Source organism: Mustelus asterias, chromosome 26 (assembly GCF_964213995.1).
Source record: "Mustelus asterias chromosome 26, sMusAst1.hap1.1, whole genome shotgun sequence".
NCBI classification, from domain to species: domain Eukaryota; kingdom Metazoa; phylum Chordata; class Chondrichthyes; order Carcharhiniformes; family Triakidae; genus Mustelus; species Mustelus asterias.
In genome coordinates, this window is record NC_135826.1 from 31,432,349 (window position 1) to 31,453,045 (window position 20,697).

General features: G+C 38.9%; 1 protein-coding gene across 1 annotated transcript in view; it reads right to left on the reverse strand.

The window, feature by feature from the left end:
* LOC144479695 (protein unc-13 homolog A-like) overlaps positions 1 to 20,697 on the reverse strand; it is a 243,852-nt gene that overhangs the window by 184,239 nt on the left and 38,916 nt on the right. Inside the window, exons 7-9 of the mRNA XM_078198723.1 lie at positions 13,580 to 13,615; positions 8,160 to 8,382; positions 1,861 to 1,986 (exon numbers count right to left, since the gene is read on the reverse strand). Coding sequence (XP_078054849.1) covers positions 1,861 to 1,986; positions 8,160 to 8,382; positions 13,580 to 13,615 — 385 coding nt within the window. The remainder of the gene's footprint in view (positions 1 to 1,860; positions 1,987 to 8,159; positions 8,383 to 13,579; positions 13,616 to 20,697) is intronic.

A 20,697-nucleotide genomic window follows, 5' to 3' on the forward strand; every position in this document is an offset into this window, starting at 1 on the left:
TTGTTATTTTAGAGTTTTCCCCTGGGGTTTTTCAGAGTAGCGCTTTACTAGGTTGATTGACAGGAAAATGATGTTACTGGGCAGAGCTAGACTCAGGCTCAGTTGCTGCTTGAGATCTTCTGGGAGAAATAGCTCTCTATGTGCCTCTGTCTCTCTCTGGAGATTGGAGACTGGGACATGCCAGGAAATAAGACTCTTTCTCTGAAGTTATGCTGTTTGAAGATAGATCTTTCTCTGGAGACTGCTGTATGGGAGTCAGAAGACAGATGTCTTTCTGTATTTCTGTCCAGAGGGGTTAAAAGGCTGGAAATGTAGTATTCACGTGAGCATATATGTTTCTGGTGCTAACTGATTCTGAAGAAGGACCTACATCTGTGGGAATATTGTTTAAATTGGAATTCTAGCGATAGCTAGTTGTTAAGAAGTATACCTTTGTCATGTTTAAGTATTTTAATTGGTAGAAATTATGCTAGTACTTTTTGTTATATTTTAACTCTGTTGTTAAATGAAGTTTGTTTTAATAAAAGCCTCCTAGTGGGTTAATAGAATCACACCTGGAGCAAAGCACCTTATGCTTGCACTGATGCCAAAATCAAAAGAAGTTGGAGTCTAGGCTAACTTCATACAATACCTTGAAGTTTTTTTTATCTGATCCCTAACAGTATTGATGCTATGTGATAGGTTACTTTTTTGTATCAAGTTTAAAAGCACTGCCTATTCAACATAAAAAGAGCTTCTGTAGTTTGAGTTTAATTCTGATACAAGAAAACAAACATTCACAAACATTAAAAAAATAACATTTAAACCAGTAATTTTCATATTTGCTAAAATGGATTTAGCCAATTAAACTGGCTTCTGCAACAAAAATGTTAAGTGAAAGCCAACTTTTGATCAATATCAGAATTTTTAAAAACAAGGTAGTAATTTTTAAAATGTGGTGATATGGAACATTGAAGTTAGTTGAAAACAAAGACACCTGAAAGGTGATCTAAAAGTTATTAGCAATAAGATCAAAGTAGTCGCCATCATGGTAAATAAGTCAGTTATTGAAATTGTATTGTAATCTCTGATTTTCTTACCCCTCAAAAAGTATGATTTTATAATCTGATTTGAGAATTTATGTAAAAAAAAGTACAGCTTCATTTACAACTTGTCTATAATTCATTGTTGAGGGTTTACAAAAGAAATTCAGCTTACAAACGCTGCATTCAAGACCAGAATGTATACAAAAAAGGGCAAGGAAAGATGGTTCAAAAAGCCTGTCCTATTCAATCATGGTGCATCCTATGTGACTCCACCACTCCCAACCCTGCGTTCCACAATCATCTGGGTCAGACAAAATAGAGAAAGTAATCTTGAACCCATTTAGGAAAAGAATAAGAAATTCTTTCCCAACCCCAAAAGACAATAAAGCAAGCTCCAGAAGACTGCAGTACTGCTGCTGACCCCGCAGTGTCCAGATGTTGATAATGGTGTTCAAAACTTAAAGGGTTAGAGGCAAACAGCAATATACGATGCCACATTCTTATTGAAATAAATATGTAAACATTTTATTACAATTTATAGATTAAATTATATTGCTTAATGTGAAAATCTAAAGAACAAGAAACTGGGTATAGTTTGGGTAAATTTATACACCTATTAAATATCAATACATATGTATTTTAGTCAACCTATACTGATAAATATTATTCAAGTTCATCTTCTGATATTACTTCATTGAAGCCATTGTAAGTCCACAAATACAGAAGAAACATTTAAGCGAGCATGCACACAACTACTAGACAAGAAGCCACAGCACATTTATAGACCACAAATGTCTAGTGTACGAACAATGCAATAGATGCAGTTCAAACCCACCTATCCGACAGATCTAGAGACTGCCTACTTTCAAGGGAATACTGACGACTGGTTAGCCTGCTAGAGTCTGACGCAGTCTCTAGGTCACTGCGTCCATTTGTGGCAGAATCTATGCTATCATAGCGTCTACCAGAGAAAGTGGAAAGCACAAAGAGGAAGATAGTGAGGGAAAATTTAAAAATATCAAAAGGTTACTCTACACATTTTTTTATTGCATACCCTACTGAGACAACTGTGCTTTTCTGGATCAGGATATGAAATTAAACTAAATATCCAGAGTGAAGCCAATGAGTTGGGCAAAAGAAAGGAAGGACTGGGGGACTGGGCACATTGAATCAATGAATTCAGTGTTCAGTTACCACAGCACTCTGCAGCAAACACACCTCAAGAAGGACATACAGTACCCACAGATGCAGATCTGATTTCTCAGCCTTCCTGTTAGGAATGCTTAGCCAAATGTATTCAGCAAAGTTAACGATTTTGGTTATAGAGGGAAAATGTAAAAAACCATAATGGTCCAATACCATGGCTAATCTTCCAGTTTAAACACCACTTTAATTTATTTTTACCCACTGCACATTTAAAAATACAGTAGTCTCAGAACATAGTAAGCAATAGTTCTTTCAATTTCTAATGCCCATACTCATTCTTTAAGAACTTTTGATAGAAAGTCAAATTACATACACAGATTAAAAACATGACAGTCTGCTATATAAAGACTTGTTGCAATATTTCCAGTTTGAAATTGTAAATACAAAATCTTATTCCAACATATTCCAGTTAATGGGAACAGTTTTTTTTAAACGGGTATAATTAGATATACAATTGAGTCACTATACAATAATTGCCAAAAGGGAATGACAATCAAAAGAGAATGGTAGAGGTGTTCCCATTAAGAGGTTTGTTTCTGCATATCAATACTGTAACTATATAAACTGTAGATGCTATTTTCCAGTACAGTACATATGCATGTGTTATCCTTTATAAAATACATTTCCTGGTGTCTTGCATGCTTATAGATTTTATTCTCTATATATTTAAATGTTTGCATATTTCCCAGAGAGCTGCCAATGTTGGGGTGCAATGTAGTCATTTTATTTAAAATGAGCAAAGATGTTGCCATTTTAAACACTTCCATGAAGTCATCTTCCCTACATTAACAGAAAAATTACTACATGCTGATCTTCTACAGAGACGATTAGAAATAACACTGTCTCCAGTGCAAAAAATTATGAAAGTCATTAAATTATTTAATAACACATTCATTATATATTATACATAATATCAAACAGCAGGGAGACACCTAAAGAAAAGATTGCGTTTTAGAATTTAAAGTGCATTCATAATCCCAAAATAATAATCTGTAGTATATTCTATACAATTTTTAATGTACAATCGTTAAGCTCAATTATATCATTAGTTTATATCCCAAGTTACCTGCAGAACTAAAATAGTTAAAATGGTAAGCTTTCAATGTTGCCAAAATTAAAGTATTAAAACCAAAAAGAAGTAGCAGCACAAATATGAATGCACCAGGTAAATTTCTGTATTATTTCACACTGCAAGGACAATATTATTAAAAATATTTTTGAAATGCTTTTAATTTGGCCATACAATTTGTGAATTAAAAAATAAAAGAACATCAGAAGTAGACATTGGCTGCTCAAGCCGGTTTTACAATTTAACAAAATCATGGCTGATCTTCTGCCTCTAATCGAATTTCCTGCCTGCTCCCCAAGTCCCCTTATCAGACTTATAATCAATAATGGAAAACCCACAACACTGAGGTGTACAATTCCAAAGATTTGCAACCCTCCAAGAGAAGAAATTCATATCTCAGTCCTAAAAAATCAGCCAAATTCCAGAGAGCGCAGGCCCAATTTAACTCAGCCTCCCATCATAGGGGAACCCACATCCCAGGAAACTATATATAGAAACCTCCCTATATCACGTCCAAAGAACATATATTCTTTCTTAGACACGAAAACCGAAACTGTATTCCAGCTGTGGTCTCACCAAAGCCCATACAATTGTGGCAAGACTTCCTTATTCTTATTCTTCCAATCCGTTTTCAATAATGCCCAACATGCCATTTGCATTCCTAATTTTTTACCTTCGTGAAACAAAGAGCACCAGACCTGCAAGAGGCACGCTTCTGGAAGCAGAGAATAAAGGGAGCGCGAGGCTCGGAGCCCTCACTTACCTTCAGGGAGCGGAGAGCACTGGGCCTGAGAGGGACATTCTTCTGGGAACGGAAGATAAGAGATGCGCGAAGCTTGAGGCCCTCAATTACCTTCAGGAAGCGGAGAGCACCGAACCTGCGAGGGACACTTTTCTGGGAGTGGAGGATAAAGGGAGCATGAGGCTCGGGGTCCTCATATACCTTCAGGGAGTGGAGAACACTGGACCTGGGAGGGATACTCTTCTGGGAATGGAGGATAATGGGTGCGCGAGGCTCAGGGGCCTGCAAGGGATACTCTTCTGGGAATGGGGGATAATGGGTGCGCGAGGCTCAGGGGCCTGCAAGGGATACTCTTCTGGGAATGGGGGATAATGGGTGCGCGAGGCTCAGGGGCCTGCAGGGGATAGCCGCCAAACAATGTATTATATTTGAAACATTCAAAAGTGATTTCACAGGAAAGCGGTAAGCTGATTGGTTGGTGATTAACTGATAGTAGGGTCCAGCTTTAAATAGCTGAAATTTAAACTAGACAAGGTAAGAGTTAGGGAACAAAACTAGGAGAATAGAGGAGTAAAAAAAGTGAATCTAAGGGCAAAACCAGGTGGTTAAAGGACTGTAAGAAAGAGCACAGTGCATGCTTACATCTCCTAAGGAAATTTAAATAGCTGTTTGAGTGAGTACAGTTGGGTAGATACTTACTACTACTATTGGTTAGAATTGTTAAAATATCATTGTGATTCATTGTAAGAAATATATTCTATAGTAACAAAGAACAGAGAAGAAGGGCATTGTTAGATATGTCTGATATTAAAATGATTAATTTAACTTGAAAGGGTAAGACATGACAGGAGGGCTCCAGGCTGAGGTACCTCTATAAATTGAAATAGGTGGATACTCAGCGAGATCTTGGTGTCCTCGCGCATCAGTCACTGAAAGTAAGCACGCAGGTACAGCAGGCAGCAAAAAAGACAAATGGTATGTTGGCCTTCATAGGAAGAGGATTCACATACAGAACGAATGATGTTTTACTGCAATTGTATAGGCCATTGGTGAGGCCACACCTGGAGTATTGTGTGCAGTTTTGGTGTCCTTATCTGAGGAAGGACATTCTTTATTGCTATAGAGCGGGTGTAGCGAAGGTTTACCAGGCTGATTCCCGGGATGGCAGATCTGTCAGAAGAGGAGAGACTAAATTGGTTAGGATTATATTCATTAGGGTTTAGAAGAGTGAGAAGGGATCTCATTGAAACCTACAAAATTCTAACAGGGTTAGGCAGGGTGGATTCGGAAAGAATGTTCCTGATGGCCATGGAGTCCAGAACTAAGGGTCATAGTTTGAGGATAGGGGGTTAGCCTTTTAGGTCTGAAAAGAGAAACTTTTTCACCCAGAGAGTGGTGAATCTGTGGAATTCACTACCACAAATTCAGTACCAGGGCAGCACAGTGGTTAGCACTGCTGCCTCGCAGCGCCGGGGACCTGGGTTCAATTCCCAGTTTGGGTCCGTCTTTATAGAGTTTGCACGTTCTCCCCGTGTATGCGTGGATTTCCCCGGGTGCTCCGGTTTCCTCCCACGGTCCAAAAGACATGCTTGTTAGGTGCATTGCCCATGTTAAATTCTCCCTCTGTGTACCCGAACAGGCACCTAAGTGTGACACCTGGGGGATTTTCACAATAACTTCATTGCAGTGTTAATGTCAGCCTACTCGTGACTAATAACTAAATAAACTTTAACTTTACCACACAAAGTAGTTGAGGGCAAAACATTGTGTGATTTTAAGAAGGAATTAAATATAGCTCTTGGGACTAAAGGGATCAATGGATATTGGTGCGGGGGGGGGGGGGGGGGAAGAAGGTGAAAACAGGTTATTGAACTTGATGATCAGCCATGATTATAATGAATGGCTGAGCAGGCTTGAAGGATGAATGACCTACTGCTGCTTCTATTTTCTACATGTGTTTCTAAGTAATCACTTGCTGCACTGCATGCTAATTTTCTGTCTCCCCTATACGGATACACCCAGGTATTTCTGCACATCAACATTTAAAAGTTTCATGCCTTTTTAAAAATAATGTTTTTTCTATTCTTAGAGTGTATTCTACAGAGAGTATTCTACAGAGTGAATAACATCACGCTTCCCCACATTATACTCCATCTGCCATCTTGGTGCCTACTTACTTACCTTGTCCATGTCTACAGCTTCTTTGTATCCTCCTCAGATTACATTCACACCTAATTTTATATTGACAGTAGACTTCAATATATTACTCTTCATCTAAGTCATTAACATAGATTGTGATTAGTTGAACCCCAACACTGATCCTTGCTACACCAGTTTAAAACCTGCCAACTTCAAAATGCCCTGTTTACCCCAAGCTCTGTTTCCTGTACATTAATTTATCCACGCTAATGTATTATCCCCAACTCCATGAGCTCTTATCATGCATATTAACATTTTGTGTGGCACCTTATCCAATTCCTTTTAGAAATTCAAGTACACTGCTTCTTCCAGCTCCTCTTTGCCTCGCCAAGTGTAGTAATTAAGCAGTTTCTCAGAGCAGCTTTAAGTGCCTGTTCTGACATTATTTCTGTTCATTCCCTGTAGATGGATGTGTGGGGTGATGCCCAAATTTGCAGAAAGTACAATGAATAAAATTGACTTGAAATGGAAATGTACATTGTTGGGAAAAATTTTTTTAACTATTGATACTCCACGACGTATAAAATACTTTATATATTCTTCATTCAACCATGAAAAACAGATGATGATAGGTATTCTAAAATTTTGAAAATCTCATGCATTTCCATGAAAAAAATTGAATTACCAAGCATAAATTTAATAATACTGTCCTAATTGCAAGCATTTAATGTAAATAATCAATACGTTGACATCATACAATGAAAAACAATAGAAACAAAAATGCTCAAGAATGGCAAACATAACGTTCAAGGGAAAAAACAAGTAGAGGTTGTAACATAACATTTGCATCACTAAGTCCAAATTAACTTACCTTTGGATTTAGTGTACATTAACTTTGTCGATTGTCGGGAAAACCCATCTGGTTCACTAATGTCCTTTAGGGAAGGAAATCTGACATCCTTACTTGGTCTGGCCTACATGTGACTCCAGAGCCACAGCAATGTGGTTGACTCTCAACTGCCCTCTGAAATGACCAGCATGCTACTCAGTTCCAGGGCAATTAGGGATGGGCAATAAATGCTAGCTAGCCAACGAAGCCCATGACCCACAAATGAATTTTTAAAAAAACTTTATTCACTAATTTATATATAATTTTATTCCAATTCATGCTAAAAGCAAGATATCTGGAAATGAAAAATTAGTTGCACGCACTGTTTCACAAATCCATTTCTAATGCTGCTTAGTCGGCCATCTAGAGGGAGGAAAATATCTTCCTGAAGGTGAATTAAGTTGAACCAGGTTCCTCTTATTTTTTCCCAGGTTGTTGTCAACCAAATGAAGCTCATGCAGATTGAATTATCGATTCCACCAGGGTGCAGTCATTTAGCCACCGATCTCACATCATCACCAAGCTGTTCACCAGGCCAGGAAACAAAATTACTCAAAGGTAATGAAAATATTTGTTTAGATACTGAAGATTATTGTGCCAGCTGGAAAGAAAATGTGCAAAACCACAGATATTTTCAGTTATGGGCAGAATAACAAAAATCACTAAAAAGGTGTTCTTTTTAAATGAAAGAAGCCTATGAAACAGAACAAAGCAAGTAATTATAAGCATTATTCATCAACAATTACATCTTGTCATCAATGTTCCCTTTCCCACACCTAGTGGGAAGGTAAGCATTTTAAGCTGGAGGTCGTTACTATAAAGCCAGCAAGCTAAGTTATGTAAGTGATGCATGTTTAGTCATCAATTGTCCCTTTCTCAGAATTACCTTCTTCCTTTATTGAACATAACCACAATGAGCCCACTGAGATCAAAAACTAGCCGCAATCTCCTGCCACAGTGAGATACAGCATGCAACTCTGCAATGACCCACCGGTTTACCTCTCATTTTAGCTGTTAAAAATGGTGCAGTCCTACTGAACAAATACTTGACTTTAAAAATCAAAAAGAAGTCAACATAATAAATTGTACCTTATTGGCCTCTGATGATCTGAATAATCTAGCTCATAACTGTGAATAGAATCAGTGCAAGAATCTCGTGATCCACTCTGCTGATGCCGTGAAGAAATGGAGTATTGATGTACTGATGCGTTAGGCTGAGATGTTGTATAATATGGAGGTGGGATGCTGTTGCTAGTTTCACTTCGATAATCACTGTCTCTGTCATCCACTGCACTGTCAGGATCTTCATTGTCTATAAACAATGAAAATCACATTTCTACAATGTTGAAAGTCCAGAACTGTAAAATAATAACTAGTTTTAATGCTTTTTTATGTGCTTTAACATAATCATCTTTAATCATGCAATTATTACAACTTCATAGCCTTACTTTGCTGTCCATGTATACCAGAAATGTGCATTTATGGAAAGTTAAAAATAATAAGTCATCTGATTACTATAGACAGATTAGCTGCGTATCAGTTCAACAATTGATTTCAGATTAAAGGATATTTCCTGAAAATAACTAAATTATAAGTTGGCACAGTCCAATTATAAGATGCATATTCGCTTATTTCAAAAAAAACCTTTTTACAAGTTTCTTTGCTGTCTCAGCAGATTTTGGCATAAATAGTCGAAGGACAATATAGTAAAACCAGGTTCAACTCTGGTTGGTGCCAAGTTATGAAAACAGAAAATAATATTTAAAATAATTCCCTCCATCCTTTTTCCTATTAGTTTCTTTCCTCCCTTCATCCTCCTGAAGACAGGAAATATTTCTTGGGGTGAAACACTGTGATCATCCTCTAGTCCCTGGCTGAATTTCTTCCCCTGGCATAGAGCCCAAAGTTAGCTCCTCATTATTGTCTCAGTTCTGATTAGCTAGTTCAGCAAACACTACAGCTGAGACTCAGATCTTTGTTCGCGTGGCTCAGTTCCACATTGATCATTGGCTTTTCAGCATTACCTTTACCAACTGAACCAGCCTAGTCTCCGTTTAAAATAAAATAAATGAATATCGAAATTAAATCTGAAACATTATATCAAACAAACGCAAGTTTAATAAAAAATCCATGTGTGCAGTATAAAATAAACAGAAATATGTCATAATTTTAGGTATCATTTACTAAAGTTGGAGCTTCAATTTTAGTAAACAATAATTAAAGAAAAAAGTTTGAATAATTGGAAAACTAATAATGGACCATCCTTTGGTCTTCAATCTAATACTTACTTAACTTTCCAAATACATAATCCTTTCCTGGATCATAGGAACATGAAGGGGCACGGTGGCACAGTAGTTAGCACTCCTACCTCACAGCACCAGCGACCCGGGTTCAATTCCAGCCTTGGGTGACTGTGTGGAGTGGGTACGTTCTCCTTGTGTGTGTGTGGGGGTTTCCTCCCACAGTCCAAAGATGTGTGGGTTAGGTTGATTGGCCATGCTAAAATTGCCTCTTAGTGTCAGGGAGATTGGCTGGGTAAAAACATGGGTGTTATGAGGATAGGGCCTGGTTGGGATTGTCAATGCAGGCTCAATGGGTCAAATGACCTCCTTCTTCATGGTAGGGATTCTATGGCTGGAATTTTACCAGCAACACGCCCGAAGCTCATGAGATCATGTCCGAGGCCAATGGAGTATGCCTTTCTGTGAACCTCGCCCACCTCGATTTCATGGTGGGCGTGCTGGTAAAATCAGGGCTTTTGATTCCATTCTATTCCATGAACACGTGTAAGCTATGCAGCTTGTCAAGCCCATTCTACTATTCAGTGGGATCATAGCTGATCTGTATCTTAACTCTGTCCACTCACTTGCATCTATTTATACCCTTATCTAGCAAAAGTATTTTTATCTCAAATTTAAAGTTAACTGCTACTGCATTTTTCGGAAAGCCATCAAAACTTCTAGTGCCCTTTGCATGAAGAGTGTTTCCTAACTTCTGCGTTGAATGGCCTGGTTCTGATGTAAAGGTTCTGTTTCCTGTCCCCACCCAGTGGAAAAAAAGCTTTTCTCTATCTGGCTCCACCCTTTGTAAATGGAAACTCATCCAAATCGCTGCTGTGTATATCTCATACCAAGTCCTGCTCACCCATCACTCCAGCAATGCATCGATTTAAAATTCTCTGCCTTCTTTTCAAATCTCTTTATTGCCCCACACCTTCCATCAGCCTCAATAATCCTCCAAATCTCTATGCTTCGCCAATTATGGCCTTTTGGGCCTGAGGGGACCATGCTCTGGAATTCAGGGCCTGAGCTCTGGAATTCCCTCCCTTAGTTTCTACCTCCCTTTGCTCTTTTTAATGCTGCACAAAACCTACGTCTTTGGCTACTTGTCCTAATATTGTCTTATGTGGATTGGTGTTAAATTCGTTTGATTACAGTCCCAAGAAACAGCTTGGGAGATTTTACTACGTTAAAGGTGCAATTATAAATGTAAGTTGGTGGCTATCAATTCCTTCAAAAGTTCTACAAACCTCAATTGAATCACTTCTTAACCTTTTATACTCCCAGGAATACTAGTCTAGTTTATATAATCTCCCCTCACAATCTAACCATTGGTGCCCCAGTCAAACAGCATTGAACTCCTTTTGCGGTCAAACAGAAATGGGAAGAAAACAGCTATGTTACTGGACTAACAATCCTGAGATGAGAGTTCAAATTACCATAATAGTTGGGGAATTTAAATTCAGTTAATTAAAGTAATTTGGAACAAAAAGCTAATATCAGTAACAGTGACCATGGAACTATCAGGTTGGTGTAAAAACCCAACAAGTTACTGGTGTGTTTTAGGGAAGGAAATCTGCTGTCCTTGCCCAGTCTGGCCTAGATCTGACTTCAGATCCAAAACAGTATGGTTTATTCTTAGCTGCCCTCAATGGCTTAGTGAGCCACTCAATGATATCAAAACAAATCTAGCAAAAACTGTAATACACATGGACTGTACTGTTTCAAGGTGGTGTGGTTCAACACAAACTCAAAGGCAAGTAGGGGTGGGCAATAAATAGCAGGGACTTGCACATCTCATGAATGTTTGAAAATAATCAGACTAATGAAATGGGCAGACACATAGCAGATGACATTTAATGCAGGGAAATGTAAAAGGATTCATTTTGGTAAGAAAAATGAGGAGAGGCAATATAAACTAAGTGGTACAATTTTTAAGGTGTGCATTAATGCAAGAACAGAGTGACCTGGGATGTGTATACACAAGTCTTTGAAGGTAGCAGAACAAGTTAAAGAAACTGTTAAAAAGCCATATGGGACCCTTGATTTTAAAACAGAAACCAAGGAAAAGAAAACAAGGTAGTTATGCTAAACCTTGATAAGCCCCAGGTGAGGACTTGTGGTCAATTCTGGGCACCACACTGGTGCAGAGGAGATCTAATAGAATTTTCTAGGAATAAAAGATGGCAGCTACATGGAAGAAATAGTGAAGCTAGGGCTGTTCTGCTTAGAAACCTGAGGGAAGATTTTCAAGCATTAAAATCATAAAGAACTTTGATACATTAGAAACATAGGAAATACGAGCAGGAGTGGGCCATTTGGCCCTTCAAGCTTACTCTGCCATTCAATATGATCACAGCTGATCCTCTGTCTCAACACCATACTTCCGCACTTTCCCCATACCCCCTGACACATTTAGAATCTAGTAATCTATCCATTTCCTTCTTAAATATATTCAATGATTTGGCCTCCATAGTCTTCCATGGTAGAGAATTCTGCAAGTTCACCACCCTCTGAGTGAAGGTGTTTCGCCTCATCTTAGTCCTACATGGCTACCCCGAATCCAGAGACTGTGACCCTTGTTAGAGAACCCTCTACCAGAGGAAACAATATCCTTGTTCAGTCAGCACAGGCCCAATGGGCAAACTGCCCTCCTATCCTGCATCATTCTATGATTAGATATCCTCAATACAGCCCTATTATGCAATTATGGAAAATATTCTTATCGGGCAAAATAAATAGTTCTCGACTGTATGCATCTTTTTGCATAGAAATCAAGACTCTATTGCTGATGGATATATATTGGCATCAAAATTCCTGGAAACAAGTAAAACTGCAACAATTTTAATTTAAATACTAGGAATGCTCTAACCAAATATTTAATACAATAACTTATTGAAAATTGACATATGCAAGCAGCTCCTACACTTAAAGGTTACAGTAATGGACTGAGGAAATAAATGATCAAATGTTGCTGGTATTTTGCAACGTGGCTGCTAAGCAAACTATTTCCGTGGCAATGGAGTAGTAGGCAGTAGATGGGCATGATATGGCAAATTACAAATCTTGGTAATGCAATTATGGGGAGGCACTGAACAGAACCCATATATTTTTCTAAAAGGGAAGTAGGGGAAAATATTTATCCAAAGTTGCTTTGTACATTTTACAGCAGTCATTCATTGAAAGGCAGAGGGCTGGTAAAGCTAGTATGAAGGCTGTTTAGAGGCAGATAAAAGAAGATAAGTAAAATATTTTCCATGTTTCTAACCCAAATAGTAATAATTAAGGTTCTTGAACACATTTAGCCGTGTTGCTTTCCCTTTCCCCAGTTCCCCTGAGGCAGTTCAACTTCCTACTGAATCATCATGACATTTTCATTCGCTATAGTTTAAATCCAGAGTAGATCCAAACTGAGATTACTAAATTGGCAAAATAGTTGCACAGCACCACAGGAAACTAAACTAAGACTCACAGAAAACAATCGCTCATGGCGTGATCTAAGAGTGGAAAATGACCTTCATACATTTTCCAAGAGCTAGATTAAAAATGAAGATCTTCAGAGATGATGGATAATCAACAAGTTAATAAAACTTAAGAAATTAGCATAATTTTTCTTACACAATGTCAATAAAGCCTTCCATATGATTTGAGTATTATGCAGTTCATGCAATAAGAACAAAGTCCTACATCTTAGTGTGAATGATCAGCAATACAAAAATAAATCATCTACAGGATTACACAAATGTCACATTAAAGTAAATTAAATGTAAAGGCACAATGAATTACCTGCTAAAGACCAGTTTATGAACAGTGTTCTATGTTTGCAGCACCATTACCAAAGACAGTCAGGTAATGGATCTGATCAAAATAGTATATTTCAATTAATAAAAAATTCTGATTTGAAAAGGAAGTTTTAATAAGTTAATAGAATGGCTGTACTGTTCTGGGACACATCTATCCTTCTGGTTATTAAGTTTCACTGCAATTAATTCAATTTTAATTTATGTTTGTTGGTTATCAGCAATAATGTGCAAATAAATGCCCTTTTCTTGAAAATCACATAATCTGGTCTATTAACCTCATATTGTATTGTGAAGTCTGTAGGCCTATTACATAATTGTTATCACTGTCTCAGTGTATACCATCATCTAACCTACATATCTGACTGGATTTTTATTCTGATAGAATAGTAAATTTGGAGTCAGCCAGAAGCAATAAATAATTACATACTTTGTTGGTCTCCCCAGCCGAAATAGCTCCAGTTGCCTGTGGGGTAGCAAAGGATAGCAAAGAATTAAAAGAAACTACATCATAATGACAGAACGAAACAATAATTAAAGCAAACAAACTAGAGGTTCCACTGAACATTCACTCAGCCCTAACAAAAAAACCAAATTCTCATCCAGAATACTTTTTATTTGTAACTCTGGAAATAGGTTGTTTCATATAATGCCCTTAAAATGTTAACTTTCAGTTAATAATTAATTAAAATTGAAATTCTAAGTGTCATAATAGATGCATAACTGGAATTGCACCTTATATTTCATACGTGGGAAACTACCTGATACTTTTCAAGCATGGCTATCTTAATAATTTGCATTAGAAGCAGAGAAAAAGGACAGGATAGTTGGTGTAGAAGCAGAAATGGCTGCTAAAGGTTGAACGTTAAATGGGGACCCACATCTTCTATGCTTTGCAAGCATGACACTTCTAAATTATTTTTGCTGATGTATTAAATATAACAGAGAACTATCTTCGCTTTAACAGAAACACAAGAATGTCAAGTGTTAGTGGGTGGATAAGTTAGTAATAAGTAGGGAAAGAAATGTGTTGTTGATAGAGGAATTTCCCAGATTTGCCCCCTATTCTCACCCCTAAATTGTTTAATCATTAGAAAAAATGGTGTGAGTGGAAGAGAAGGGATTGACAGCACAAACATCCTGCACCTTGTTTGCATAGCACAGGCTAAATGGACCAGCTGGTCTTTTTCTGTCCTCCTTCTTTATGTTGTTATTTGTAAATAAATACTTGTTCACTTAGAACTTACATAATGTACTAAGAACAACAAACTGCAGGGCCTGAAGTTGAGTGTCTTCTACTTCACAGCAGCATAGAATAAGCACTCTAGGGCATTCCAAGTTAAATATGGTTGAGATTTTTCGATCTCGTTTGCCCCACCACTGTTGCCAGTGAAAACGGAGAATTTAGTGCTCAACCAAAACTCCATTCACTGCAGGTCAGAGAATTCAGGCCATAATATACAAATTAGGGCCATCAACTCCAGATGCCAACAGAGGAGTAGGAAAACATTGGCCAGAAGACCAGTTTCAGGCCATTCTCAGTTGCTATTCTCAGAGACTATTTGACATGAACATACTGTATCTTTGCAGTGGACTGCATCAGAAATGGCAGTTCACCATGGAGAGCATTATATCACCACCTTTAACTGAAGTGGAAATTCCTTAACAGAATTGCTAATCACAACTGTGGAATATCTTGGGAACTATAGAGATTTCAAGCTTGAATCCAAGTGAGTTCATTCCATTTGGATTCATCATGCTAGGGAATTATCCTAATAGTACCCTGACACAGGCCTTCAACAATCTCAGTGCAATTCAGTGCATTGAGTGCATAAGGCTCCCTTATGGAGAACATGCTGAGTAATTGCCCAGCAGCAGGGCTGTGGTAAGATACAAGGGAACTCAAAGCAATTCTATATAATTTGCACAGTCCCTAACCCACTCAAATTACTCATGTAGAGCCAGCAAGCAGGCCAACCCAGGCAGCCACCACAGTGGAATACATGAGCCAATAAGTGCAAGACCATTTTATGACACAGGGGACAGAGGAAACAATCACCCCATTAATTGGGAATACTGTATTGACAAGCCAGAGAAGCCATTTTCTTCTCTCAGTATCTAGATTAGGGAAAAGGATACAATCTACTTATACAGTCACAAAGTCAAAGCCCTGAAGATTTCCCTACTTTGCTCTAGCTGACAACTTTTCGCTTTCTTCTTCTGGACCTTTGACCAAACTTGGAAACTAAGGGCTGAATTTGGAATCTAACAGGACTGGTAATCATAGTTACTTAATTACTAATTGCATTACATACTACGAGGGTGCCTTTTCAGTGTTTTTAATAGCACACATCTTTGCAGATGTTCCAAATTACTACACACCATGGGCTTTCGTAAATTCACCTCACTGAAGAACAGCCCTTTGATTTTCAGTAATTTGTAGCCATTTCTCCCTAACCCTCCATATTTCTTCGGTGGGTTTCCAATAAAACTTGTGCTGGGACAAAGAATAATTATGAGAGATGCTCTTCTTAATTTACTAAGAAATAGAAGTAAGAACATTAAAAAGGAATGTTTTTACATTTCTTCTCAAAACAGTTTTGAATGTTGTTTCAGCTTTGGGGGTCTGATCACAATCAACAGTATAGAATACTTCCAACTGCTAATCCAAAAGGAAGTTGAGTACTTTGAGCAGAAATAAGTCACCACTCTTCACCGTCTGTCACTGGATTAAGTAAGTATGCAAATAGTAATGTTAACTCATACAGTATGATCTACAACTAGAATTATCGAGTAGATTTGACAAAATGTCCTACTGAGACAAAAGGAGATCAATGGATCAGATTCCATTCAGAGATCAATTTTACACATTTTTTTGCTGTGTAAAGCAAATCTAAATGGGTTACAGGCTCAAGGAACAGTCTCCTGGTTACTTAAATTGAATGCTATGGTCCAGTGGGATTAGCATATGAACAGTTACTAGTGTGTGGTTAGTGAAATCAAATGGATAAAATATTTATCTATTTCACTTGGGGTTAGATCCGGACAAGAAAATAGTATTATCGTTTTTTCCAATGAAAATTAATGGTGCCTCACTGATGATGAAAGTAAAACTTCTTTTAAAATGACCTTTTTACAGTTTTAAGATATTTAAATATTATTTTATTATTTATTATTACTATTAACATATATTTGCAGGCGAACTCAGCATTGGAATAGGTTTTGAAAAAAGCTCTCAAAATCCAAGTTCTCTGGGGAAATGTTAACCAGCAGGATCACATTGGTTTGGATGCAGCTTTTAAAACTGGCAAATTTGCTAATTCAAATATGCTAGTTACTTGATTGGAGTGATATTCCAATTTATTTTTAAATTTAATGGCATGTCCGGGATTGCCAGGGCTTCCTCAAACTCAAAAATGAAAGCAAGATGAAAATACAAAGGCAGTTGTGGAGATTACTCAATTTCATGGAAATACTACAATAACTCAGTGTTCATGACCTCTGACCTCCTCTTATAACCACAGTATATCCAGTTAAGTTTCTGGTCAATAATTACGCCACAGGACATTGATGGTGAGAGTGTCAGCAATAGTAATGCTGTTGAATGCCAGGGGGAAGTGGGTTAGGCAGCTCTTGACTAAGGTGCTGCCTTGATGTCAGGAGCATTGATATCCCCCTCATCCCACTTCCACAATTCAACTCTTTTGCACAGGTTTGGACCAAGACTACAATGAGGCCTGGAGCCAAATGGTTCCTGGTGGGACCCAAATTGGGCATCAATGAACAGGCTTTGGTGAGTTAAGTGCTGCTTGATAGTGCCTTTAACAACACCTTACATTACTTCGATGATTAGAGAGCAGACTGATGGGGAGGTAATTGGTTAGATTGAACTTGTCTTGCTTTCTGTAGACAAGACGTACTTGGACAATTTTCCATATTGCTGGATAGATGTCAGTGTTATAACTATAGTGGAACAGCTTCTGGGGCATAAATCTTCAGCACTAGAACCAGGATGTTGTCAGGGCCCATAGTTTTTGCCGTGTCCAGTGCACTCAGCCATTTCCTGATATTAGAGTGAATTGATCTGGCTGAAGACTGACATTGTGATGGTAGGTATTTCCAGGGCAATTCACATCTGGCAAAACATTTAAAGGGTGCTTTGGTATTGGCGCAAACCTGTAAGAGCTGGAAGGTGCTGCCAGAGTGAATTTTGAAGATAAGGAGGTGCACACAGGTGCATACTACAGATGCACACGGCAATGCTCCAGCACCTCAAATATTGAAAAAACAACGCCCTGGCTTCAAGCAACCCAGGACATGGGACAACCAGCCCAGTTGCCAGATGATCCCATAAAATCCAGGATGGTTGGTCACGTCTGTGTATTTCAGCAAGAGGCCAAGATCTATCATCCAATTAGCACTACTACCTGACTGTTTAGCCTCATCTTTTGGCACTCGTGTGCTGGCTCCCCCATCGTTGAGGCTGGGGATGCCTGTGGAGATTGCTCATGTTTTCATGACTGGATATGGGAGAATTCAGGGCTTTGATCTGATCCACTGGTTGTGAGATTGCTTACCCATGTCCAAATCCTGCTGTTTCCACTGTTTAGTTTGCTTGTAGCCTTGTGTTGTAGTTTTATCAGGTTGCTACCTCATTTACAGGTACATCTGGTGCTGCTCCAAGCATGTTAGTCCGTGAGATTACAGATTGCAGTGGAATACAGGTCTGCTACTGCTGATGGCCCAAAGCACCTCACAGATGTTCCGATGAGCTGCTAGATCTAATCTTAATCATTCCAGTTCACACACTCGCAGTGCTACATAACACAATGGAGTGTGAAGAGGGGACATTGCCACAAGGTCTCTGCATAGTCACTCCTACAAATACAGTCATGAATAATTGCATCTGCTACAGGTAGATTGGTAATAACATGGTCAAGTAGGTTTTTCCCTCATACAGGTGCTCTCACCACCTGCTGCAGGCCCAGTCTGACATTTATGTCCTTTGGGACTTAAGTAGTACTGCTACTGAGTCACTCTGGTTATGGACAATGAAGCCCCCACCCAGAATACATTCTGTGCCCTTGTTACTCTCAGTATTTCTTCCAAGTTGAAGTCAAGTCCGTTGATTTGCTGATGGAAGGATAGGTTTTTAAATTTTGCATTAATGTATGAAAGTATGTTGTATGGGTCTTAATGGCTGTTCTGTGTGTATATCTTATTGTGAATGTTTATTTCAGCATTAATTTGGTTCGCTATGAAGAGACTGACCAAGTGCAAGTTCAAAAGGCACAAAATCTGGATCAGGTCACAAGTAGATTGTGTGGCCTGGGATGTAATGTACTGTTGTAGAAACAGATATAAGACACTCAACTCCCAGAGAGGTATGGTGCTCAGTCACATCACTTCCATATTTTGGCCTGTTTATTTATTGTTGCTGTAATTTGTTTTGTTGTAACATTATCCACCAAAGCCAACGACATGGACTATGATTGTAAGGAGTAACTAGACAACAGGAAACAATTACAAGTCAGGTAAAGGGAAAGGTTGTAGCCTAAGCATCAGTGAGTCCAACAGAGAAATACATAACACAGCTACTAAATCGAGTTACTACTGGTCTAACATTAGATAACATCAAATTGCTTTTTATACCATTAACCACAACTCATCCTCCATGGCCAGCTTCACATGACTGTCCTAGCATGGATCCATTTCTAACTATCCAAACATATAGGGCTGAAAGCTTTGCTTGGAAGTATTCCTGGAAGTTTTGTCACATGTATCATTCACCTCCAACCACTATCACAGTCATACAGCCTTTTTTTTTCCAATCTCCAATATATTACAACTAATAAATCAGTGTTCAAAAAAAAACACAATTATTTAATACACCTGGATTGTTCGCAGCAGGGCCCAGATTAATCTTAAATCCCTAGAGACTCCAAGGCAAGACTGGAAGGTTGACAAGCTTACAAACTCTGGTGTCTGTTCACTTGTTTTTCTTGGGGTACTCCAAAAATGCCACCTTGGCTCAATCTTCTTTATAACATTCTGCTCCTCAGTACCACTTTGCACAGGTATGGGATCAGCTTCCAAATATTTATAAAAATGACAAAAAACTCTACCTCATCTCTCCTTTCGAGCTTTCAAATTCTTCCAAAACAGAATGTCAGATCCTAGATGAGGCACAATCACCGAGACTTTCCGGCCTCACCATGGTGGGTTTTCCCGTGGCAGATGTAGCGCTCCATTTATAAGTGAGTTGAGTGTCTTATATCTGTTTCTACAACAGTACATTACATCCCAGGCCACACAATCTACTTGGTGGGACTGGAAAGTCCTGCCAGGGGGCCAGAAAATCTCACCCGATGTTGTGCAGTTCCTTGAGAAGGCTAAGATCGTTGCCTTTGGTCCTCACATAAACTCCAGTTCCTTACTGCTGGCCTATATGCCTCTTCAGCCACATTTCTAGTTGAACCTTACTATTGTAACCACAGCACCTGGTTGACCCCAAGCTGAGTTTCAAACCGCACATCCTATCCATCAACAAGACAGCTTACTTCCACCTCTGCAACACCACCTGTCTCCTCTCCAAAGCTTCAATCCTTTTGTGCTGAAATTCTTGTGCCTTGTCATCTCTGGACTAAACTACTCCAATGTTCTCCTTGCTGAACACCATTATCCACTTTTCAAACATCAACTTGTGCAAAATTGTTCAATTCCTATTCTGTGTTACAATGTAGTTCACAATACCCTTTATTTGCTAAACTATACTGGTTTCCATTCACCCACCACACAAGTCAGGATTTCCCGCTCCCGTTCTTTTTGGGTAGGTTTGGTGATGGAAGCAGGACATCTCGAGAGAGAGGCCCAAATCGCGTTTAACGTTGATTGTCCCTGCCCCATTCTCAATCAGTGACATAACCAGAATCCTGGTGTTCAATATCAGGTATTTCTTTTCATACCAACCAAATAAACTAACTCAAATTGACTTAGGGACAAAGTAAAAGGGGCAGCTCCCCAAAAGGAGGGGAAACAGCCTGAACAAAAAACAAAATGCAAAGGAAACTTAAAACATTAAATCATAATGCGATTGTCGGGGTCAATAATACACCCCAGCCCCTGTGGTGCCCAACGGGCGCGGAACGTTCAATATCAGGTACACCATTATAAAAAATTTGAATCTCATTATCAGGCCTCTGCACCTGATCATTCTCTTCCCACCCACCCATTCCCGGGAAGGCACGCCGGCGTCAATTACGACAGTATCCCTCTGCACCTGGCAAACAGACTTCCCAATAGGAACGCAGGTGGCTGTGTCGTTGAGTGGGGCGGGAGGTGGGGTGGTTCCATCTTTGTGCACCAGGGTGGCCTTTAAAAATGGTGCCATGATCTTTAGAAAAACTAAGTTGCTGCCGGGGCGGGCTCTGATGGAGTGATGTTGTGCAACCCATATCTTGAAGCTTTTGCACTATGTTCCTAACAATGCAGCGGAGAAAGCCGCTTTTGGTGCCATTACTGCACACTGTGGGAGGAAAAAGGAAAAAT